This window comes from Nerophis ophidion, linkage group LG19 (genome assembly GCF_033978795.1).
Source record: "Nerophis ophidion isolate RoL-2023_Sa linkage group LG19, RoL_Noph_v1.0, whole genome shotgun sequence".
Classification (NCBI taxonomy): Eukaryota; Metazoa; Chordata; class Actinopteri; order Syngnathiformes; family Syngnathidae; genus Nerophis; species Nerophis ophidion.
In genome coordinates, this window is record NC_084629.1 from 16280104 (window position 1) to 16306296 (window position 26193).

At 38.8% G+C, this 26193-nt stretch overlaps 1 protein-coding gene across 10 annotated transcripts in view; it reads left to right on the forward strand.

Moving 5' to 3' along the window:
* LOC133538060 (guanine nucleotide exchange factor DBS-like) overlaps positions 1–22883 on the forward strand; it is a 62287-nt gene extending 39404 nt beyond the window's left edge. For 4 of the 10 annotated variants that reach the window (XM_061879336.1, XM_061879334.1, XM_061879337.1 and 1 more), the window contains 18 exons: positions 1184–1242; positions 1321–1406; positions 1465–1531; positions 1611–1726; positions 6902–6971; positions 7053–7304; positions 7377–7502; positions 11752–11973; positions 12045–12137; positions 12234–12312; positions 14860–14932; positions 15001–15089; positions 15278–15370; positions 17473–17538; positions 17731–17840; positions 19562–19674; positions 19755–19858; positions 22079–22883. In XM_061879336.1, coding sequence (XP_061735320.1) covers positions 1184–1242; positions 1321–1406; positions 1465–1531; positions 1611–1726; positions 6902–6971; positions 7053–7304; positions 7377–7502; positions 11752–11973; positions 12045–12137; positions 12234–12312; positions 14860–14932; positions 15001–15089; positions 15278–15370; positions 17473–17538; positions 17731–17840; positions 19562–19674; positions 19755–19858; positions 22079–22158 — 1898 coding nt within the window. In that variant the 3' untranslated portion in view covers positions 22159–22883. The remainder of the gene's footprint in view (positions 1–1183; positions 1243–1320; positions 1407–1464; positions 1532–1610; positions 1727–6901; positions 6972–7052; positions 7305–7376; positions 7503–11751; positions 11974–12044; positions 12138–12233; positions 12313–14859; positions 14933–15000; positions 15090–15277; positions 15371–17472; positions 17539–17730; positions 17841–19561; positions 19675–19754; positions 19859–22078) is intronic. The other 6 variants (XM_061879338.1, XM_061879331.1, XR_009802924.1 and 3 more) reach the window with 5 other exon arrangements.
* The last annotated feature ends 3310 nt before the right edge of the window (positions 22884–26193 follow it).

Genomic DNA, 26193 nt, shown 5'->3' on the forward strand with positions numbered 1-26193 from the left:
ACTAGGGCTAAATTCAGTGTTAATATTTGAGTGGGCCACGATGTAAAAAAAATTTAAGAACCTCTGTTATAGACTATTATGAGAATGTATTATAGTGTATTAGGGTGTATTAACACTGGTTGAGCCCACTGCACACCTGATCGTATGAGCACATTGATACTTTTATTAGGTACACCTTTACGACACAGTGAAGAAACTCGGATGTCTTTTCTCACAATAGTTAAAGTAAAGTCTGCCAGATTTGCTCGATCTGACTGGTCCCAATGCAAGTGGAGTTGGCAACAAGAGGCAACATACATTAATGGAAAATGTAAGCTAACTAGCAACTGACCATTAAAGCAATACCTCATGCATAGGTGCTTATTTAACCATGTAACAGGGTCAAAATGTTCAAAACCTGGTGTGTCAAATCACTCAACATTTGATGTAACACGGCCGTTGGAGTCCATAAAATACCGATCGAGTTATTTCCAAGATTGCGTTATGTAGAAATCCTTATTTTTTTCCCCTTTTCTTTTCGAAAAAGTTATGCGTGTAGCTCAGCTGCCCTAAACCTGCTTGGTGGATCTTGTCCTTATGTTACGTGATGTGAATGGTGGATTGTGCTTCCACGTCACAGAATGGAGCGGGCGTTTGAACATCACTGAGTCAATATTTTGTGCAAATTTTTTTTTATTATTTAATTCTTTTTGGAGACTTTGATAAAGATTTTTTGTGTAATTTTGTTTTTACACGATAATTTGGTGAAAAACAATGCGATTGACTGGTGGTAAAAAGGCCAATGCATGATATCGTTATGTAGCACCGCCCTATATTGAACTTTGAGTGTCATTAATTGCAGTCATATGTAGTGTGTTGTGTTTTTTGCCACTGTGCCTAAGTCTTATTTTTTTTATCTCTAATGCTACTGTTTCTATACCAACAAATCAAGCAATCTCAATTTATTTGTATAGCCCTGAATCACAAGTGCCTCAAAGGGTTTCACAAACCACAATGATATGCCTGCGAGTTGTCTTGCTCTCTTCTTGTGTTTGACTGAGAACAACAGTAGTACCACCATGTGGCACAAAGATAATAGAATCCCATTAATGTATTATGGAAGTGTGCCTAATAAGGTGGCAGGTGGATGTATGTATGACATAATCATGTTATCATATTCTACATGACTCATCTTCGGCTGCAGCGCATAGAGGTAAACTGGATCGGAATGCCTCCGGGGGAAACACTGGAAGTTCTGAGAAAGTAAGTAGACGTGATTTGATTTGTATTGACAAGCATTTGCTCCATATCGGTTAATTCATCTTGTTTTCTGTCCTTTAGGGGGATGAGCAGCTACAGAACGGACACGGTAACTGCAGACACGGTTCTCTGTCGGAAGAGGACGAGAACTTGGCTGTGCTGAGGAGGTGAGACATCATCCGGGAAATCCTCAACAGATGGATTGAGAAATTATTTCTCTTTCAGGCACGTCATGAACGAGCTGCTGGAAACTGAGAGAGCTTACGTTGAGGAGCTGCTGTGTGTGTTACAGGTGTTTACTTAAATCCCTTATGAAGGCTGGTTTTATTTCTGTGTGTGCCATTGGTATTACAGAGTTATGTTTATTGCAGGGTTACGCCTCCGAGATGGATAACCTAGCAATGGCGCACCTCATCCCTGCTTCGTTACAGAACAAAAAGGAAGTTCTGTTTGGCAACATGCCTGAAATCTACCACTTCCACAAGAGGTGAATGAACACCCTCTAATACTATTTTGTTTCACTCAAAATGAATAGCAATTAATGATGGCTGCGAAAACAGGATACACGCATGTATTTTATTGCCATGGCAACCTTGGACAAGCCTCACTTAATCACATAATGTTTGTTTTAAGACGTGAGGGTTTCACTGGTGTCTTAAATTTTGAAATACATTAATAGAAAGCATTAGCCTGTCCCTGGGTAAATCTATTCTCATGTGTGAATCATCTAAGCTTTGGGTGCCCAAACTTTTAGAATCAAGGGCCACATTGGGATAAAAAAATTGGTTTGTAGCCTATCTATCCACCTATTTATAATTTGTCCATCCATCCATCTGAGTTTAGTGTAATGTAAAAGTCTTAAATATCTATATTACTAGACTACCATCAGTGCTGTATAAAGAAAGTTAGAGTAACTTATCGATTTTTTTCAGATAAAACCTGTTTAATATTTATTCCACATCAGTGTGCTGAACTGTGGGAGTGTGCGTGTGTGCTGATGAAGCATACTTGCCAACCCTCCCGGATTTTCCGGGAGACTCCCGAAATTCAGCGCCCCTCCCGAAAACCTCCCGGAAGAAATTTTCTCCCGAAATTCAGCTGGAGCTGGAGGCCAAGCCCCCTCCAGCTCAAACATGCTCAGTTCGAAGCTTGAAAGGGAGGAGTGCAGGCGAATCTGACGGCATTTAAAGTCATTTTTAAAAATGACTGCTAATCCTCCTCCTTTTCGACTGGACGACCGCGCAGAATTAAAGTAGGAACACTCCGGAGGCAGAAGTTCATTAAGAGGGGCGGACTCACCGGCTCTCAGCCATATTTCCGTCACACAGAGGAAGTCAAGTCCACGGGAAGTGAAGAAATCCTTCAGGATAAATGTTTTGTTTGTCAAAGATCTTGCGTTCGCAAGACCAAACCTGGCGGGGGCTAGCACGTCAAGGGCGCAGCTAATCCAGGTGGGGCCTGACACACAGCCCGCAGGTTGCGGGGGAGAGGAGGCGGGAAAGGAAGGCAAGAATCCGGCCGGATGAAAAAGATGACTGGGACATCAAAAAACCAACGTCGAAGTTGATCATATCAGTGGGAAAGGTGCAAAGATCCAACAGTGTTTGGCGGTCATACTCAAGCAGTGAGCTGACAGAGACAAAAATAGACTCAAACAACACAAAAACGAACAGAGCTGACAGCGAGAGACGGTAGGGCAAAGCACATACTGGCGCCATCTTCTGGAAACTCGGGAGTGACGTTACTCAAATAGTGAAAGGTAAGTGTTGTTGTTTTTTTTTAGTAACCAGCAAGCACAGTACAGTTAGTAGAACAACTGTGTTTTTATTACTGTGTATTCGATAGGTGCCGTCTGAAATTCAACTATTTACTTTATTTATATATGTAATAAAATCCATATATATAGCTATAATTCACTGAAAGTTAAGTATATATATATATATATATATATGTATGTATGTATGTATGTATATATATGTATATATATATGAAATACTCGAGTTGGTGAATTGGCTATAAATATACAACGCCCCAACCTCCCGAAATCGGAAGTCTCAAGGTTGGCAAATATGTGATGAAGTTTACACAGCTGTTTTCTCGCAAGATTGGCAATCCCAATAATTTAAATCTGCATATTAAATTAATACCAAATTACAGAGGGAAGTTTGCCAAACATTTAAAAAGACAGTACAACCTGCGGTAAAACCCAATTTTGAGAAGAAATCGAAATCGCCAATACGCTGTCATTTGGACCCGTGCGGATGCTTATACGCACAAACACACCGCCGCACGCACGCACACACATGCAAATATACAAAGTATTTTCTTGCTAAGCAGCAGAGTGAGAATCATAACGTAAATACAATTATTTGTACATAAATACGATAAGATCACAGACACTTCAGTTTTCTAAAGCAGTAAACAAGCTATAGCTAACAGACTGAACAACAAAACATAACTTTGAATTGTTTTTAACAACCCTCCCATCAGACTGTGACGACACCGCAATATAAAGTAGAAACAATAAAACATTAAATATTAAGAGTATGTGAATTTTCGACTATTACCTTGTTTACTTTTCCTGAAGGGCTCCTTAATGTTTTGTAATCCATCAGAAATAACAAACACCGATCAAACGAGCCAAACGGGAAAGTGTGGCGAGAGAAGGTTTTGCTTATTACCCATCATGCTTTGTAGTGGATTTATAGGGATGTGATTTTTGAATTGGTTATGGTGCTTTTTTTATATCCACATAGTTTAGTGGACAGTGAGATTGTTTGGCACATGTATGTAAACTTGATGTCAGGAAGGGGTGGTGTAGGTGACGGACCCCATGATGCAGAGATAACAGGCTTGGAAAATGAAGACATGGTTTTAATGTTCAAAAAATAAGGCAAGGGAATCACAACAGGAACATGAATCGGGATCCAGGGAACAGCTTTCATGTTACAAAAAAAAGGCAGTCCACAGCACACAGGAAACAATACTCCAGCACTCACTGGAGGGCAAGGCAGGTTTAAATAATGCCTCTGATTAGTGCTCAGGCAGAAGTTGAGCGGGTGAACACTAATCAGAAGCAGGAGGAAATAATAAGTAACCATGGTAACCAAAACAAACAAGAGTGCACAACAAACAGGAACCGAAGAAGTCTTAAATTGAAAAAAAAAAACCTAATCCAGACCACAGATCATGACAGAACCCCCGCCTTAAGGACAGATCCCAGATGTCCAAAACCAAAAACAACAAGATAGAGAGTCATGGGAGGGCGGGAGGGGTACTTGGCGGTGGATCGCCAGACCAAGTGTCTCCGCAACCAGCGAGGGAGAGTCAGGTGGCGGCGACGTGGAGAATGCCGCTGCACCTGACGAGGCGGGCAACCCGGGAACGGCCACATCCGTGGCTGCTGAGGTGGGCGCACTTGGCGTGGCGGACATCCAGGGATCGGCCACATCCGTGGTCGACGAGGAGGTGGGTGCGTCGTCCTCGTGGCAGACGTGGAAGCTGCAGGCAGCGAAGTTTGGCGTTGTGCGGCTGAGACTGGCGAAGCTTGGCGTGGAGCGGCTGAAACTGGCGAAGCTTGGCGTGGTGCGGCTGCGACTGGCGGCATTGGAGCTTGGCGTGGTGGCGGCACTGGAGCTTGGCGTGGTGCGAGCCGTGGACTTGGTGCTTCACTTAGACTTGGTGCTACCCTTCGACTTTGTGCTAGCTTTGGACTTGGACTTGGTGCAGGTGGCCTAGCTGGGGGTTGCAGCTTGGCAGGCCGAAAGACTGGTGGTAGTGGATGGGCCGGAGGTTGCTACCTGGGTGGGTGCAGCTGAGTCACCCCACTAGAAGAGTTCCCGGCTATAGCGCCCAACCACCCCCCACCCCCACCCCTCCCCTCCCCCTTCAGGGACGGATCCAAGACGTCCCCAAAGAGGGCCACAGACGACAGCGATGGGTGGGAGGGAGCTTGAAAGGAGTCAAAACATCTCCTCCATTCGGCCATCGTTGCCTGCATCCCTTTAAGCCTTTCCGCCATAGAAATCTCTGCGGGGTTCGTATTTGGTTGGAGTATTCTGTCAGGAAGTGGTGGTGTAGGGGACAAACCCCAAGATGCAGAAATGACAGGCTTGGAAAATGAAAACATGTTTTTAATGTTCAAAAAATAAGGAAAGGAAAACACAAAGCAGAAACCAGGAAACAGCAAACAGGGACAGGAGTCGGTAGGAGTCTGGCAACACCGATGCATCGGCGCATACGTCGAGCTCATAGAGCAAAACCCTGTGTCGATGCGCGTACCGCTTTTCCAAAAAAAGGCAGTCCACAGCACACAGGAAACAAAACTCCAGCACTCACTGGAGGGCTAGGCAGGTTTAAATAATGCCTCTGATTAGTGCTCAGGCAGTAGATGAGCGGGTGAAAACTAATCAGAAGCAGGTGGAAATAATAAGTAACCATGGTAACCAAAACCAACAAGGGTGCACAAAAAACAGGAACCGAAGAAGTCTTAGATTGAAAATAAAAAACATAATCCAGACTCTCAGATCATGACAGATGTGGTGTTTTATTTAATTGCACCATGTTGTTTGGATAGCTATATATAAATAGACACTATGATTTTAAGGTAGCAATGTAACAAACATGGTCTTTGGCTGTCATTGGTTACGTTGACAGTAAGAAGAAATGTATTTATATTGACATTAATATTAAAAAATGTAACAAGACTGCAGGCCGCACATGACCTGTGAGCCGTAGTTTGGACACCCCTGATCTAGGCTTTTAGTCGCCCTAATCAAAATTTTGTTGGTTGGCTACCAAATGACACACATTGCTGCTACTAAGCAATCAGTATATGTTGATTAATAAGATGAATTAGGTTGATTGGCATCACTAAATTGGCCCTAGTATGTGAATGTAAGTGTTAATGTTTGTCTGTCTATCTGTGCTGGCCCTGCGATAAGGTGGTGACCTCGACAGAGGTTTTATATAACAAGTATATTTAATATTTTTGGCAACTCTAACATTAATATAAGAAAATAAAACTCTGTACTTTAATGAAGTGATTCTTTGGTGTACCACTAGATGAAACTCACGTACCAGTAGAGGTACATGTAACGCAGTTTGAGATTTACTAGTCTAGACCACAAGGACATTTTTAAATGTATATTAAAGTCCTCATAGGTCTAGTGAATGTGAAGGTCATACAAGCGTAAGAAGAAGTTGATCTTGAAACAAAAAACTTGATGATGATGTTGTGACAAAAGTGAATGAGTGTATTAATGGTAGTTAAGATATGTAATGGTAGTTAAGATATGTGTACACTAATAAGTACACTATGATCTGCTTCTTTGAGTTTTGATGTTGACTTTTTAGGTTGTTTTAACCATATTGTACTGTACTGCCTAGACATCAGCGCAATAAGTAGAATTTCCATTTCAAAGGTCATCGTTATTGCCAACTGTTGTGTGGTGGCTTTACTCAACATGATAAAGACAAACAAGCTGCACTTAAAAAGTTAATGCTTCAGATACTGGGCTCAAGTCTCGCATGATGGCAGACTCTTGAGGTTTCATTGTACTCAGAAATGTAACAAACGTTATTTTTTTTATTTATTTGTACTGCAAAACCTTTAGAATTTTTAGAACATCTAGAATCTTTTTTTTTTTCTATGGTTTTTCAGGACGTTTTTGAGGGAGTTGGAGTTGTACGCCGACTGTCCAGAATTGGTTGGGAGATGTTTCTTGGACAGGGTTAGTAAATGATCATGTTCCACCAGTCAAATTTGTTGATTGTAAATGTTTCTTAGACACAATTTATCTTTTCTCACTCAGATGACAGACCTGCAGATCTACGAGAAGTACTGCCACAACAAGCCCCGCTCCGAAAGTCTCTGGAGGCAGTGCTCTGACGCCGCCTTCTTCCAGGTACTTCTTCAGCACGTTCGCCTTTATCAGCTTGTTCTTTTGTCCTTATTTTTTTTTATTTTCCAGGAGTGTCAGAAAAAGCTAGAGCATAAACTGGGCTTGGATTCATATCTGCTGAAGCCTGTACAAAGAATCACCAAATACCAACTGCTCCTGAAGGTAACATGTCCAGGATCTGTTCATCAAGGTTTGTGCTCAAGTGTGAAGTTTTTTTTGTATTGCTCTCTGCAGGAAATGCTTAAATACAGTAAAGGCTGTGAGGGGGCCAACGACTTGCAGGAGGCTCTGACGTCCATCTTGGGTATTCTTAAGGCTGTTAATGACTCAATGCACCTCATCGCCATTACAGGATATGAGGTACGATCTTATCCAGAGCCATGGACCGTCAAAAGCCAGCCAGAACAATGTAAATCACAATTATGATATTTTACAGCATATCACTTTTTAATGCCTTTTTTGCGAGTACAAACCACTACGGTATCTTAAATAGTCTGTTGACTGTTTTTGTGACAGACAATAACTAGCAGCGGGAGTCGTTTATTTACTCAGCTGTAGAAAGGAACAGGTTTTTATCAGAAATAGTTATTTGAAACGCCTTTATTTGTACAAATGCATATAGAACAATATTATACATGTAAACATTATCTTCATGTAATGCCATACTGTATATACAGTAGGTGTATTGATTTGATATCACTACCATTTCCCCCAAAATAAATCATGTAGTTAAATAACAAAGCAATTGCATCATTCAATTTAAAAATAAATACAAAATAAAGTGTATTTGATAAGTGCAACAAAGAGGAAGAAACATACAAACCCCGTTTCCAAATGAGTTGGGAAATTGTGTTAGATGTAAATACAATGATTTGCAAATAATTTTCAACCCATATTCAGTTGAATATGCTACAAAGACAACATATTTAATGTTCAAACTGATAAACATTTTTTTTGCAAATAATCATTAACTTTAGAATTTGATGCCAGCAACACGTGACAAAGAAGTTGGGAAAGGTGGCAATAAATACTGATAAAGTTGAGGAATGCTCATCAAACACTTATTTGGAATATCCCACAGGTGTGCAGGCTAATTGGGAACAGGTGGGTGCCATGATTGGGTATAAAAACAGCTTCCCAAAAAATGCTCAGTCTTTCACAAGAAAGGATGGGGTGAGGTACACCCCTTTGTCCACAGCTACGTGAGCAAATAGTCAAACAGTTTAAGAACAATATTTCTCAAAGTGCAAATGCAATACATTTTTTGATTTCTACATCTACGGTCCATAATATCATCAAAAGGTTCAGAGAATCTGGTGAAATCACTCCACGTAAGCGGCATGACCGGAAACCAATATTGAATGACCGTGACTTTCGATCCCTCAGACGGCACTGTATCAAAAACCGACATCAATCTCTAAAGTATATCACCATATGGGCTCAGGAACACTTCAGAAAACCAAGTTTTTCGCTACTTCTGTAAGTGCAAGTTAAAGCTCTACTATGCAAAGCGATGCCAGCAACACGTGACAAAGAAGTTGGGAAAGGTGGCAATAAATACTGATAAAGTTGAGGAATGCTCATCAAACACTTATTTGGAACATCCCACAGGTGTGCAGGCTAATTGGGAACAGGTGGGTGCCAGGATTGGGTATAAAAACAGCTTCCCAAAAAATGCTCAGTCTTTCACAAGAAAGGATGGGGTGAGGTACACCCCTTTGTCCACAACTGTGTGAGCAAATAGTCAAACAGTTTAAGAACGATATTTCTCAAAGTGCAATTGCAAGAAATTTTTTGATTTCTACATCTACGGTCCATAATATAATCAAAAGGTTCAGAGAATCTGGTGAAATCACTCCACGTAAGCGGCATGACCGGAAACCAATATTGAATGACCGTGACTTTCGATCCCTCAGACGGCACTGTATCAGAAACCGACATCAATCTCTAAAGTATATCACCATATGGGCTCAGGAACACTTCAGAAAACCAAGTTTTTCGCTACTTCTGTAAGTGCAAGTTAAAGCTCTACTATGCAAAGCGATGCCAGCAACACGTGACAAAGAAGTTGGGAAAGGTGGCAATAAATACTGATAAAGTTGAGGAATGCTCATCAAACACTTATTTGGAACATCCCACAGGTGTGCAGGCTAATTGGGAACAGGTGGGTGCCATGATTGGGTATAAAAACAGCTTCCCAAAAAATGCTCAGTCTTTCACAAGAAAGGATGGGGTGAGGTACACCCCTTTGTCCACAACTGTGTGAGCAAATAGTCAAACAGTTTAAGAACGATATTTCTCAAAGTGCAATTGCAAGAATTTTTTTGATTTCTACATCTACGGTCCATAATATAATCAAAAGGTTCAGAGAATCTGGTGAAATCACTCCACCGGAAACCAACATTGAATGACCGTGACCTTCGATTCCTCAGACGGCACTGTATCAAAAACCGACAGCAATCTCTAAAGTATATCACCACATGGGCTCAGGAACACTTCAGAAAACCAAGTTTTTCGCTACATCTGTAAGTGCAAGTTAAAGCTCTACTATGCAAAGCGAAAGCCATTTATAAACAACATCCAGAAACGCCACCGGCTTCTCGGGGCCCGAGGTCATCTAAGATGGATTGATGCAAAGTGGGAAAGTGTTCTGTGGGCTGACGAGTCCACATTTCAAATTGTTTTTGGAAATATTCAACATAGTGTCATCCGGACCAAAGGGGAAGCAAACCATCCAGACTGTTATCGACGCAAAGTTCAAAAGCCAGCATTTGTGATGGTATGGGGGTGCATTAGTGCCCAAGGCATGGGTAACTTACACATCTGTGAAGGCACCATTAATGCTGAAAGGTTCATACAGGTTTTGGAACAAAATTTGCTGCCATCTAAGCGCTGTCTTTTTCATGGATGCCCCTGCTTATTTCCGCAAGACAATGCCAAGCCACATTCAGCATGTGTTACAAACAGCGTGGCTTCGTAAAAAAACAGTGCGGGTACTTTCCTGGCCCGCCTGCAGTCCAGACCTGTCTACCATCGAAAATGTGTGGCGCATTGCATAAAATACGACAGCGGAGACTGCGGACTGTTGAACGACTGAAGCTCTACATAAAAAGAATGGGAAATAATTCCACTTTCAAAGCTTCAACAGTTAGTTTCCTCAGTTCCCAAACGTTTATTGAGTGTTTTTAAAAGAAAAGGTGATGTAACACAGAGGTGAACATGTCCTTTCCCAACTACTTTGGCACGTGTTGCAGCCATGAAATTCTAAATTATTTGCAAAAAAAAATAAAGTTTATGAGTTTGAACATCAAATATCTTGTCTTTTTAGTGCATTCAATTGAATATGGGTTGAAAAGGATTTGCAAATCATTGTATTCCGTTTATATTTACATCAAACACAATTTCCCAACTCATGGAAACGGGGTTTGTAAAATAACTTAAAAGGTGTCATGCATTTATAGAAATTACAGTAGATACTGTTATGAGTTGGTTTATTATTGTGAGTATTTGCAGATGTAAATATATTATTCTTACATTCATATCTATCTGATATACTGGATACAATCAACCATTGTTTATCGCTGTAAATTGGTTCCAGACATGACCGTGATAAATGAATTTCCGCAAGGAAGAATAATTAAATATAATTGGCTAGAACATTATGAGAGCCCTTGAGACATGAAATAACACCCTTTAGTCATTTTTTTTTTCTCACAATATAGTAATGCTGAGCCAATCAGTGCCCACGATACTCATTGGTTTAGTTTCCTCTAGTGGCCAATACTATGGCAGTATTGACTTTTTTAGTTCATTTAGCCATTTGTATGTTTGATAAAGCTTAGTTTATGACCCACATTGTAGAAGAACAGTTTTTTAAATCTGCTGTGTGGGGATTTTGCAATATTTGAAGCGCGATGTGGCGAGGGTTGTCTACATTTTTATAATTCAGGTGATTATGTATTGTGGATCAAGATTTAGATTATTACATCTGAGTATTGAGGCAGGATATTATAAGCTTTGCTTCTTCCTGCTCGTTTTCGGACACACTTTTTTTTTTTTTTTTTTCATTTTCTTTTAATATTTATTTTAGTTTTTTATGTTGTTGTTTTTTTACAAATGAACATATTGTATTGGTCATGCTGTTTTTCTTATTTAAATTGTCCAAATGACGAGTATTTTTGTTTTTTTGTGTCCAAAATAAATACATAAAAAATATATATTCGGATATTGTGACAATTTACTAATTTAGATTAATAAATGTACAAATGGATCATCATAAATTAATCCAATATAATTTGGTAATGCAACACATTGGACATTAGGTGAATCAAGTTTTTTTTCAGTTCCACAGGAAAATAATATAATATTATTTGAGGTGTTTTATTTGTTGAAAGTATCATTGTGGCAATTAATTGAGAGATGGCAGTTACTGATAATAGTGGAGAAATTTTTTTAAAGAAATACATCTATTACCATTTCTACCACAGCACTCGCAATGTAAACAGATCCCAATGTTATTCTGTGTGGTGCTAAATAAACTTTAAATAGGATATATGTTAAATCCCAGAGAGAACTACAACAGCCTCTACTTAATCCCTATTTTCTTCAGGGGAACCTGGGTGACCTTGGCAAGCTGCTGATGCAGGGTTCGTTCAGCGTGTGGACCGAGCACAAGAAGGGCCACGTCAAGGTCAAGGACTTGGCCCGTTTCAAGCCCATGCAAAGGCACCTCTTCCTGCACGAGAAGGCCCTGCTCTTTTGCAAGAAGAGAGAGGAGAACGGGGAGGGCTACGAGAAAGCTCCCTCCTACAGTTTCAAGCAGTCGCTCAGTGTAAGCGCATTTTGCATAGTAGGATTTTTTATTGATTGGTTGACGTTTCTCTTGTCTGTTTGCCACAACAGATGAACGCTGTGGGAATTACAGAGAACGCCAAAGGAGGAGATAAAAAGTTTGAAATCTGGAGCAACTCCAGAGAAGAGGTCTTCATTGTACAGGTACGGCTATGGATGATGTTAATTAGCCACGCTGGTCAAGTAAAATACAATTTGTACTTTTCAACTTTTTATTATTTGTTACTCTGACATTTTTAGGCCCTGACTGCTGAAGTAAAGACCACCTGGGTGAACGAGATTAGGAAGGTTTTGACCACTCAGCTGGAGGCGTGCAGAGGTAAAGAGGGTACTCTTACTGTGAAAGCACCTGCTTGTTCCAAAAGTTTACTTTGAAAAGCAAGGGCACTATGTAGTGAAACTGTAAATAACTTTATTTTTTCAAAGCAAAAACCATACTGACATACAGTATAGTATCTTCGGATACCAGTTTAATTGGTACTGTGATGCAGCACCACCCATTGAAATTAATTAAAATCAATTTAAAAAAGCGTAACATTTTTTATCTTAACATGTTTTTTAAAAGAAAATTAAAATTTTGATAAAAATGTACTGTATAAAAACAATAACATAGAATGTTCTAACAACGACAGTAGTTTTATTAGGTAATGTAATAATTCTGTGCAGCATTTATTTCCTTTAAAGTACCAGTAGAGTGGAAAAACAAGTTGAATTTATGTGCTTATTTGTGTTTCATTGTATCCATTAAACCAGTGGTCCCCAACCTTTTTGTAGCTGCGGACCGGTCAACGTTTGATAATTTGTCCCGCGGCGGAGGGGGGATCTTTTTTTTTATTTATTTTTTTATTTTTCATGAAAAAGGGAGGTTTTTGCCATGAAAAATGTAGGTTTTTTGGATTGGTGCACTAAATGTAAGTGTATCTTGTGTTTTTTATGTTGATTCAATTTAAAAAAATATATTTTTTTTTTTTTTTAAATGTAAAAAAATAAACCACCGAGCCCGGTGGTTGGGGACCACTGCATTAAACTATATCCAATTGTATTTACAATCTGCAAAGTATGTGAAAACACAGTTAAAACATCACAAAATACCACCAGTTTAATCAGCCATCTTGAATATTCCGCTCCGAACACCTTAAGTTATTTCTGTAGATTCTACGTAACTGGAGTAACGCTTCTGCACTCCAACCATGTTGTCAGATAATAAGCAAACATTTTTAAAGAGATGTGCTGTTTATCATTCACAATCCTTTTCGAAGACAAGAACACATACGCTTGGCTATTTTATGCATTCTAAATCGTAAATAAATAGCTAACAATTGGGTCAACAGATCAAGGGTCCTCTGTTGCGCTCATTATACTCTCTCTAAAAACATCCAGAAATCCTCAACAATACTCCATTTACATGTTGTGACCTGAAAATTAACCAAATGTGAGTGATATTGTTATTATAAGCGGCAACGTATATGGGCTATTTAAGCAGCGGATTGATAGCAGTGAGCTAATGCTCGCTTACACTGCCGTTGTTAACACATTATATGTTGGTGACTGCTTTTACTTTGTCTCAAATTCTAAATTATAACTACTGCATCTCTCACCTGGTAGTAGACAAATTTGGCCATGGTCTGACAGGCTGGTCGACTTTCATGTCCTCGAGGTAGCGAAAAAGACATCAAAAGAGGCTTCCTGCAATAACTTTTTTTAACCCTTTGTGAGGATTGTGATTGAATCTTCATCCAAACGGAATTATGTGAGCGTCCCGTCAATCAGCAATCCAGCTAGAGTAGAAATATTACAGTAAGTGGTTATTTTATTATGGTTTATTATAGTTAGTTTGTATATTTAGCACCTAGCAATGCTGTGGGTGCTATCGTGTCACAATGAAACTGTGTCCTGGTTGCGATCGGCTTCCAAAACTTACTACTCAGCCTCTCTGTTTCCGGGCTCAAAAATATAAGGTCCTGAATCATATTTTTTCCCAAAGTAACTGTTGTTGGTTCTCACAAAGTTTGCTTGATTAGCATTGTTATTGATGGGAAGGGATATATGGTTCCTAGTGCAGCGTCACACAATCACGTGACAGGCCTCCTCATTATCTGTCAAAATTGCTTTGTAATCTCTGTGCGATTGATACTATTTTGATCGTATCTATTTATTTGCAAACTTCAGAAGTGTTTTGGTGTAATAAATCAGATATATATGAAAATAGCTTCAATATAGAGGCAACTTGTTTTTCTACTCTACTGGTACTTTAAGCTGCTTCTCTGTCAAAAGCACTATCAGCAGTTTTTTACATATTTTAATGGATAAATGTCTGCTGTTCAGATATGATTTCAATGTCCTTGGCTCTCGTTATGGACTCGTTATGCTTCAGTATGGTGCAAACTAGCAGTGCTACGCCCGAACTGCTTTGTCAAGTCGGTTACACATCAAATTATGTTTTTGATTATATATTTTTTTAACTCAATGAATATTATCTGCTTTTTCTTCTCAACACTGTCCTCCATACTTACTTTCTCTTTTCCAATGGTTGGAAAACAAAGTTATGTGCATCTCTCGCTAAAAGCAAATTTTAGCGAGTAAAACCAGATGAATGGGTCAGATCTTGCAAGGTTCACCATGTCAACTAGCGCTTAGGAAGCCCGTAACCTGAATGTTTACAATAAGAATTAGCTGTAAGCTTGTAAGATGATGTACCAATGGCTAAATATAACATACAATCGTATTCTGTAAGGGCAACAGAAATAACAATTAGAATCCTTATTAGCTATTTAAATAACATAAGAAAAAACTCAAATGTGTTTTCTGTGATCTTTTTTTTTTTTTTTTATCCACCTCACTATCGTTCTTACTTCATATTTTACAGAGGCCAGCCAGCAGAGGGCGCCAGATCAATGTGTTCCAGGTCCCACTGTGACAAGTGGTCCAGAGAACGTTAGGTACATCTGCAACACACTCACAACTAACTGTGTCCAAGTGATGTTCTTAACATGTTCTTCTCCCCCAGCAGCAGTCCTTTCAAAATGCGCCAGAGGAGTCTGAAAAAAGGAGAACTCGATGCCAATTCCTCTCCTTCGCCAAAGTCGATAGGAAAAGGTGAGCAACTTCAAATCCTAATTCATTCATGCATACAAATTACTACTTTAGTTCAGCCTCTTGTCTTGATCAATATCTTTCCTCATGATACCTTCCTGCTGTTTTTAACCCTTACCTTTCCCCTTTCCTCTTGTTCTTCCTCTCGTTTATGTCACTGTTCCCTTTGTCTTGCATTCCCTCTGGGTCAGACGAGAGAGCCACAAGCCCTACCTCAGACAGAACCGCCATGGCTAAAAAGCGCTTTACTTTACAGGGCTTCAGTAACCTCAAAACCCAGAAAGGTAACTGCAGGTTATTTTTTTTTCATCAAAATCAAAATCAGATCAACATGCGTCCTGCGTGAAATTTGCCTTTTATAATCACGTTAACCGCGCCATTTAAAGGAATCTTTTGTTCCCTAAACATAACCCAGTCGTGCTCTTTGTACTGTTTTATACCGAATACAAGTATTCGTATTAGTATTATTCGTATTATTATTGATTTACTAAGATCCCAACTAACAGTGTGTGCAAATTTTAATATAGTGTGTACTATGAGTGGGTGTGCTGTGCTGTTGAAGTGAATTTACTAAGACTGTGCGCAATTGATAACAAGTGCAAAAGTGGTGTCTACAGGCGCTAAAAAAAAAAAAGCCTACAAAATATGAAACCTACAGGACCAATTCAAACAGTATGAATTAGTGATACAAATATTCCATGATTTGAATACACTTGTTTAATGCAACTTTTTGTGCGAATTGTAGTATTATATATACAAGAAAGGAGCCTATATTAATAGGCGAAGTAGCTGTTGCAATATACATGTAATTAAATGTTCTTTCACCTACAGATTTCTTATATATAAAAAACAATGTCCGTAAAATAATGTCAACCATCATACATAAATCACTTCAAAACAACATGGATGAAGACAATATATTGAGTGACAGTAACGTACAGATCTTTTTCAAATGTCATTGTTGATTTATTGATATGTTGTCAACATTTCCGCAATTATTTATCTTTAAATATTAAGGCTCGGGATCTTTCTGTGTGGAGTTTGCATGTTCTCCCTGTGACTACATGATTGGCAACACTAAATTGGCCCCACTGTGTGAATGTTGTCTGTCTATCTGTGTTGGCTCTGCGATGAGGTGGCGACTTGTCCAGGATGTACCCCGCCTACCGCCCAAATGCAACCAGGATAGGCTACAGCACCCCCCGCGGCCCTGAAATGGACAAGCGGTAGAAAAAGGATGGATGGATGGAAATATTAACCGACGTGTTTTGAACTTTATTTTGTATTTTGAACGTCAAATGAATACCAGCTGGGTAATCCGTACCACCTTTTCTGAACAATCTATAAGTGCAATCTAAACAACACAACCTATTTTTAGCACACCAAAGGTGCGTTGTGGGAAGCGCATCCAGATGCAAAAAGAAAAGTATTTATATATATATATACATAGTGTGTATCCATGTAAAAACGAATGCCAAAAAACACAAGCAGACATCAAAACGAATCAATTGAATAAATGTTGGTGTTTACTGCCTCTATTCAGCCTCCATTCATCAAACAGCTAAAAAATTTAAAAATGGCATTGCCGAGTAGACAAAATGTGTAATATTTTTCTATCTGACAGTCTTTTATTGCAGCGCAATCTCTTCCTTTGTCAGGGCCATTTGTGTGTAACTGTGCCAGTTTGCACACGCCTTTAAAACATGTTAAATATGAATAACCTTTCAGTCTTCGCTTATTACAAACGCCAAATGATTATATTTGCATCCCCCCCTCCCAGTATAGTGGACATTTTGATAATCAACATGTAGTCTGCATATTCATGAAGACAGACACACTTAATGGAATGGTGCTCTCTATGTTCCTCATTTAAGAGACACAATCCATTGCGCACTAGCTTAGTAAATCAGCTTAGCGTGCACCATTAAGTTTGCGCATGTTTTACTGCACGCAAATCTTTAGTAGATTAGGCCCCTAATGTACTGTAAATGTTATAATTAAAGAAAACCCGCAAGAACAGCTGAGGAGAATCTTATGAACTAACAACTTGTTTTTAAAATTACATTACTGATTTGGTGTGCAAAGTGGAAAGGAAAACAAACTGTGGGTCTCTTTGACCTCATGGACATTCATAAACAAGTATATCGCACAACATAGAACCATTGTTGTAATTACAGAAAACAGCATTGTTTTAGTTGTAGCAGTAGCTTCATGTACTGCAGAACAATCAGACACTTAAAATAGAAAGTTACTCGCAGTGTTATTATCAATCATGCCATACAACATGAAGAATAAGTAGACTAATGATTCCCTAGTTAAGATCTGGAGAATGTATTTTCTTCCGTGTGCTTAAACACATATGCATTTCTTTACCAAATATCTGTAGGATCTCCAACTAGCCCCGATCACAAGACCAAGCGCCAGAGTGACCCGACGCCATTCGGCTTCAAAGGTACAGTAAGCATGCTTCTCTTCCTCTCCACCACCATATATTATCTCTTAAGACGCACTTTCAAAAGCATCTGAAATTGGATAGCAAACTTTCCTTCAATTTCCGGCCTCATACCTATTTCACCTCAAGTCTAGCACACATGTTTTCCCCTTGTACCGCTTTTTTACCATGCTTTTTTTTCATCCCCTCAAGGCTGGAACAAGACATCTCTATCGCTAGACGCCTCAGAGGAAAATGAAGGCTATTCCAGTGGCGAAGAGCCTCTTAACTCAGACCCCGAAGACGACAACAGCAAGAAGCTGGTGACTCACACACAGATTGAAATGAATAAGCACAATGTTTGAAAAAAAGGCTGTGAATAGAATTACCCTTAAGACAGGGGGGTCTCGAAAGTCAGCAGCTGTTTTTTATCAACCTGATGGTATATTCTAAACATAGAATTGAAGAAATCCTCTCATACAAGCAATGATTCACTATTTTGTTCATATTTTTGTCATACAACAAAAACATAGTTTTGTATATCGGTATCTAACTTTATAGGACAATATGACTTATGTTGCACTTATTATAGCATGTAATAACTGTATGTAAACAAAAGCAGAAAAATATTGTTCTTTTTTGTATGCCTAGATGCCTTCAGGTGTTTGTTTTTTTATTATCCGCACTTTCACAACAAAAAATCTTAGCTTCCCCAAAACGGCTTTAGATATATTAACAAATATTTTCTTTTAAAAGACTGGCTTGTTTAAAGTGAAAGACTAATTTAACCAGAAAAATATATCTACGGAATGTTTTTTATAACCATTTAAAAGTCTTCTTCTTTTTTTTTTTTTATGTATTTTTTTTTTTTTAGTTTATTTCAAAACTACAAAAATCTCAGTAGCTTCATCTGATGGATGGACTTCAAAATTAAAAACTGAAAGCTAGTGGTTTAAAAAAGATAAGTTTAAAAGTTTTTATTTACTTAAAATGTATTTGTTTTTAAATATAACTTTTTTTAAACAACAAAAACAGCAGCACACACAGTAGCAAGGCAAGAAAAATATGAACTGTTGCTGCATGCTTTGAATGGAGAAAAAGTAGTGCCATCTGGTGTACAAAGATCAAAATCAAAAACTGAAAGTTAATGCTCTTTCAAATGTTCTTGTAATCAGACAATATTTTCGGTATATTTAGATGGAATCTTTACCTGACATGTTTCGACTGTCATCTGCAGTCTTCTTCACACCTGACCACTTTGATGTTTTGCCTCTCAGTTGTTCTTATAGGCGTGGCCAACCAGGCAGACCTGTCAAGTCTACCTGGTTGGCTACTTATTAATCAACTTAATGAAAGCTAATGGTTCAATTTAGAATATTAAAGATACATTTGAAAGTTCTTATTTATTCAAAATGTATTTTGTTTAAAACAAAATACAAATGTTTAAAACAACATAAATAGCAGCCACACAGTAGAGGCAAGAAATGCATTGAATGGGAAAAAGTAGCGCCATCTGGTGTACGAACATAGAAATTAAAAACTGAAGCTAATGGTTCAAATGGAAATATTAAATATAAATGTAAAAGTAATTATTTTTTTATTTCACATATCTAAAAAAAAAAACATTTTTAAAACAGCATAAATATCAGCACACACATTAGCGAGGCAAGAAATGCTGACTGCTGCTGCTTTCTTTTAATGGGAATAAGTAGCGCCATCTGGTGTATGGATATCAAAATTAAAAACTGAAAGTTAGTGGTCCAAATTGAAATATAAAACATTAATTTGTGATAGGAAATCTACATTTTTAATGCTTCTCAGTGACATGTTTTTTTTTTTTCGTCACTGGAAACAAATGTGTCATTTCTTTGTGTAAATAAGTTCAAAATAACTAAAATTAATATCTAATGAAGTAAAAATATATGTATATAACTAAAAAAAAAATACAATAGAATACATGAATAAAATAAAAATAAAATACAAGTTCAAAGATGACAATTTATGATTCAGAAAAATAATACCACTGTGTGTCTTTGTAAAACAGTGTGCTGGTAAATACACTGTGACTGGCGACTATGAAGAATTTTCCACTCAAGACGTGGCAGTGAAAAGCGGAGACGTGGTGCAGCTGGTGAAAGAAGCAGAGGATGGACAGTGGTGAGTGCAACATAAGACACTATGAGTCACGAATCATGATGATGATTATGATGATGATGATTTTGCGGCACTCGACCCAGGTTAGTGCGGAACCTGAACACATCAATGGAGGGCTGGATGGCCACAGCTAATCTGATGACGCTCATCGACAAGTCCAAGTCATGCCAGTCCCTCACCAGCTCAGGTACTCAATATTCAATTATAGGAAAGGAAAACTAGATATGTAGTGCACTTACTGGACACTTAAAGGCCTACTGAAACCCACTACTACCAACCACGCAGTCTGATAGTTTATACATCAATGATGAAATATTAACATTGCAACACATGCCAATACAGCCTTTTTAATTTTCTAAATTGCAATTTTAAATTTCCCGCAAGTTTCTTGTTGAAAATGTCGCGAAATGATGAAGCGTACGCGTGACGTCCCTTACTGTCAGGAAATATTAGCACTGCACCACTCGCGGCTAAAAGTCGTCTGCTTTAACCGCATAATTACACAGTATTTTGGACATCTGTGTTGCTGAATCTTTTGCAATTTGTTCATTTAGTGTGTGAATGTGAGTGTGAATGTTGTCTGTCTATCTGTGTTGGCCCTGCGATGAGGTGGCGACTTGTCCAGGGTGTACCCCGCCTTCCGCCCGATTGTAGCTGAGATAGGCGCCAGCGCCCCCCGCGACCCCGAAAGGGAATAAGCGGTAGAAAATGGATGGATGGATGGATAATAATGGAAACTATAAAAAACAATGCTGTTGGTAGAAAGCGGTGGATTGCAGCTGTTTTTAGCACCGAGACACAGGCGGTGTTTCTTTTTTTGCTGTGCAGCGGAGCGGTCAAGCGAACATGTTTTCTCTATGTCAACCAGCATGTTTGTGGATGGGGAAATTGTGATATATATCTTACCGGAAAAATCATTGGATTATTCGTCGTCCTGCAGCAGCTGTTTAAAGACAGCTGTGAGCTTGCCTCCTCGGCTTCTCTCTGAGACACTGCGTGTTCACCGCAGCCATCCCACCTCGAGGTATGTCTTTACAATCTTTAAAATCTCATTAAAACAATAAGCAGATAAGGGATCTTCCAGAATTATCCTAGTAAATGTGTTTAATTACATCTGAAACGGTCCCACTGCCGTCACTTTTTTTTTTTTTCTCTAGTCCTTCACTATCAATATCCTAATTCATGAATCTTTCATCCTCGCTCAAATTAATAGGGAAACTGTCGCTTTCTCTGTCCAAATTGCTCTTACTGCTGGTGGCTCCCATTAAAAACAATGTGAATATGTGTGGAGCCCTCCAACTCGTGACGTCACGCGCACATACTTCCGGTAAAGGCAAGGCTTTTCTATTAGCGACCAAAAGTTGCGAACTCTATCGTCGATTTTCTCTACTAAATCCTTTCAGCAAAAATATGGCATTATCGCGAAATGATCAAGTGTTACCGTTTAAATAAGAAAATCTAATTTCTGTAGGCCTTTAATGATGTACATTCTAAGTGAGGGTTTGGTTTGGATCTACCTGACGTGTTCGAAAGATCCTGAAGTCCTGAATTCTTTATTATTTTTATTTTCCTGTTTTAATGATGTTGGATCTGTGTTGTTGTTGTTGTTGTTGGGGACAAGTGTTGTAAATTAGCTTTGGCTACAAACACTAAAAACATACATTGGATAACTGTTTCAGATGTCTATGTTTTTTGTATATGTCCCTATTTCAAATAAACCTTAATCAATGAAGTGCAAGGCGCACTGCTGGATGTAGTTGATCACTGCACTGCTTGCATCGCTTGGCCCTAACAGTGACACAATTTCAAGGTTCAAGTGTATAATAAAGATACATAGTTATACTGTACATAGTGTTATGTACAGTATATCTTCAATTCTCTTTAAGCGTTCACAGTAGCATTTTAAAAAAGGAAAACCAAAACTTTATGCTTCAATAAAAAGTCAACTGCTATCTACAGAAATAAACTGTCACACTGGTAACGTTTAGAATGTGCAAATTGTGCTTAAAAAGATGCAAAAGCTAAGTTCTAGTGTTTTCTATGATGAAGGTGATGCTTTCAAATCTGCAGGTAAAGTCATCGTAAACAGGTTGATATGCACCTTTACCCAGATCCTCACCGATATGGTGTTAAGTTGTATATTGGTCAGCCACCACAATCTTTTTTAGATGAATATGGTAAATTAAATATTTATTTTGTGTTAAATTGCTCAAATTCATGTGAGGTGGTGGCAGTGTATGAAGACATAACCATTTAATAAAATAATGTTGCTGTCTAAATAATTCTACGACAAAATATATTTCCTATTAATTCAAATGAGGAAAGTCTGGCTTTAAATTATTTTTTTATCGACCATCATTTCTCATTCAAGTGTGCTAAATGTTGTTTTAATTTACTTTCCAAATAGAAGGCAGTGGATCAGAACACCTCAGCACGTCGTCAAGTTCCAGCGAGACGTGCGCGCCGGTCTCCGACAGCAAATCCTGAGCTGCCCACCGCCGCCTTCCTTCCTCCCTCATGAACATCTTGTGGCTGTCAGTGATGTATTTGTCAGCATTGAAACCAGCAGATTTCCCCCACCCAAAGTCTCACACCCGTCCAATGTGAGTAGCAGAGGATACATACCGAAATGCATTATGTTTATTTGGATAACATAAGATGAAGTTATAGAGGTAACGGGCCAGCAGGACTGATCTCAGTTATTAGTGTACAGTATGGGGACCACCTGCATCAAGTCACCCACAGTGAAAGCACAATTCAAAACCTTTGATAATGGTTCCGACACATTTTATTAATTTGTAAGGAAAAAACACCTACTTTAGTCAGATTTACTTCTAATATCTTATTTTTTTTACTGTGTCCTTTCAGTTAAGTCATCACTGTTGGATAATGATGTTTTTGCCATCAGCTTTCCAGACTCGTATTTGTTTGTTTGTCAGGCTCCTCGGCTGTGTCATCTGTTCACTACAATCAACAACAACAAAAAAACTGAAGAAAATATTGTTTATAATCAGAGATGACTGTATAGCGCTATAACTTATTCCATTCCATGTTTTGAATGTAGATATTGTTTATTAATGCCTGTCATGAGATGTTTATTGTTGGAGCTGCTATATTGTACATTATGTATGGTGATGTCACTGCCTTGTGACTTTTTTATATATATACAGTATATATACACTGCAAGTAAAAAGAACTTCATGATAATGCTGTCATGTTTGTTGTTTTGTGTGTTATTTTGTAATAATGTAAAACAATTACATTTTAATATGGCTTCCACAATGTAAGTATGTTTAAACAACTGTATACTGTAATGTTAGGCCAATTAAACGCACTAATATCAATCAATAATAGTTAAATAATAACAATAATGGTTAAATGTGCACTATATGTATGTGTGTATATATATATATATATATATATATATGTATATGTATGTGTGTGTGTGTGTGTATATATATGTGTATATCTATGTACATACATATATATATGTGTGTGTGTGTATATATTAGAGGTGCGCGGATAGGCAATTATATCATCCGCAACCACATCACCAAAGTCATCATCCACCCGCCGTCCACCCGAACCAACATTTTATCAGAACCGTACCCGCCCGCCAACTGCTCGTTGAAATGCATCAGAGGTCGGCCACCTTTATTACTCACAGAGCTATTTAAACCTGTTTCACAGAGTAATGAAGACAATTGGAGCTGCTAACGTTCTCACGAATATCCAATTGGCGTTCATCCTGATGACAAGAATATGGGCGTGCTGTGAAGCCATTGCTTTGACACCTTCAACAACATGAACGAAACCGATTGTTAGTCTGACAACATGTGTGCAGCTTCCGCAATCAAACGTACAAGATTGAAAGGCATACTGTGTGATACAGAGTACACTGATGGTTGTGATATAAACAACTTTAACACTTACTAATATGCGTCACACTGTGAAGCCACACCAAACAAGATTGACAAACATATTTCGGGAGAACATCCTCACAGTAACACAACAAAAACGCAACACAACAAATACCCAAAATCCTTTGTATCCATGATATTTCCTGAATATATTTTACGCCCCCAAACCGGCCCACCTTACCGACGCACGGGGGGTGGGGGGGTGGTCAGGACTTGTCACGGATACAAAGGATTCTGGGTATTTGTTGTGTTGCGTTTATGTTGTGTTACTGTGAGGATGTTCTCCCGAAATGTGTTTTTCAATCTTGTTTGGTGTGGCTTCACAGCGTGGGGCATATTACTAAGAGAGTTAAAATTGTTTATATCACAACCATTAGTGTACTCTGTGTCACCCAGTATGCCTTGCAGTCGTGTGCGTGTTGCTGCGGAAGCCACACACAACATGATGCTGGACTGACAAGCAGATCGTACCTGCTGTAGAAGGCGACAAAGCCAATGGCTTCATAGCACGCCCTAATACTTATTATCTGGGTGACTGCCGGCAGTCATTCTAGAGAATAATAGCATCTCCTATTGTCTTCTTCGCTTTGTGACACGGGTCTTAAATGGCTCTTTGAATGGCAAAGGATACCGATCCCATGCATATCAAATGTCTCCGGATGGTTCAACCGCCACCCGCCCGAATCTAATTAAAATCTATTTTTTCATCATGTCACCCGCCCGACCCGCGGTTTATCCGCGGACTCTGCGGATGAGACCGCAAACCGCTCATCTCTAGTGTATATATATATATGTATATGTGTCTGTGTGTATATATGTATATAAATATATGTACATATATCTTTATATACACATGTTTGTATATATGTAAATATATATATATATATATATATATATATATACCGTATTTCCGTGAATTGCTGCCGGGACGCTAATTAATTTAAATCCTCTTCTGCGCTTACCAAAGGCATGCGGTAAAAGTAAGCATGCGCTAATTATTTTAAAACATCTTCTCACTCCGGCACTTACCAAAGGTATGCAGTAAAAATTTGAGTGTGATGTAAGCTTGGACCTTAAATCCTACTGGATAGCTCTTAATCTTCTTCCCTTTATGCGATTTCAAATTACCGGTATTGAAATCAGCCTCCTCCATTTTGAAAATGATGACAGGGGAAGTGTCACTCGTGATGTCACGAGTTCGACCAGGCGGTAAAACCAAGCATGCGCTCATTATTTTGCGAAGCGAGTTTGACCAGGCAGTAATTCAAGGCAGGCGCATACTATATGCCTTGTTTATACGGTATATAAACACATATATATAATATATGTATTATATATGTGTGTGTATATATATGTATATGTACACACATATATAATACATATATTATATATATGTGTGTATATATACCGTATTTCCTTGAATTGCCGCAAGGCATATATATATATATATATATATATATATATATATATGTATATATGTATGTATGTATGTGTATATATATATATATATATATATATATATATGTATATGGGTTTCACGGTGGCAGAGGGGTTAGTGCGTCTGCCTCACAATACGAAGGTCCTGCACTCCTGGGTTCAAATCCAGGCTCGGGATCTTTCTGTGTGGAGTTTGCATGTTCTCCCCGTGAATGCGTGGGTTCCCTCCGGGTACTCCGGCTTCCTCCCACTTCCAAAGACATGCACCTGGGGATAGGTTGATTGGCAACACTAAATTGCCCCTAGTGTCTGAATGAGAGTGTGAAAGTTGTCTGTCTATCTGTGTTGGCCCTGTGATGAGGTGGCGACTTGTCCAGGGTGTACCCCACCTTCCGCCCGATTGTAGCGCCCCCCGCGACCCCAAAGGGAATAAGCGGTAGAAAATGGAATGGATATATGTATATGTGTGTATATATACAAACCCTGTTTCCATATGAGTTGGGAAATTGTGTTAGATGTAAATATAAACGGAATACAATGATTTGCAAATCATTTTCAACCCATATTCAGTTGAATATGCTACAAAGACAACATATTTGATATTCAAACTGATAAACTTTTTTGTGTGTGCAAATAATCATTAACTTTAGAATTTGATGCCAGCAACACGTGACAAAGAAGTTGAAAAAGGTGGCAATAAATACTGATAAAGTTTAGAAATGCTCATCAAACACTTATATGGAACATCCCAGAGGTGTGCAGGCTAACTGGGAAAAGGTGGGTGCCATGATTGGGTATAAAAACAGCTTCCGTGAAATGCTCAGTTATTCACAAACAAGGACGGGGCGAAGGTCACCACTTTGTGAATAATTGCGTGAGCAAATTGTCAAACAGTTTAAGAACAACATTTCTCAACGGTCTATTGCAATGAATTTAGGAATTTCACCATCTACGGTCTGTAATACCATCAAAAGGTTCAGACAATCTGGAGAAATCACTGAACATAAGCGATGATATGACGGACCTTCGTTCCCTCAGGCGGTACTGCCTCAAAAACCGACATGTGTGTAAAGGATATCACCACATGAGGCTCAGGAACACTTCAGAAAACCACCGTCAGTAACTACAGTTTGTCGCCACATCTGTAAGTGCAAGTTAAAACGCC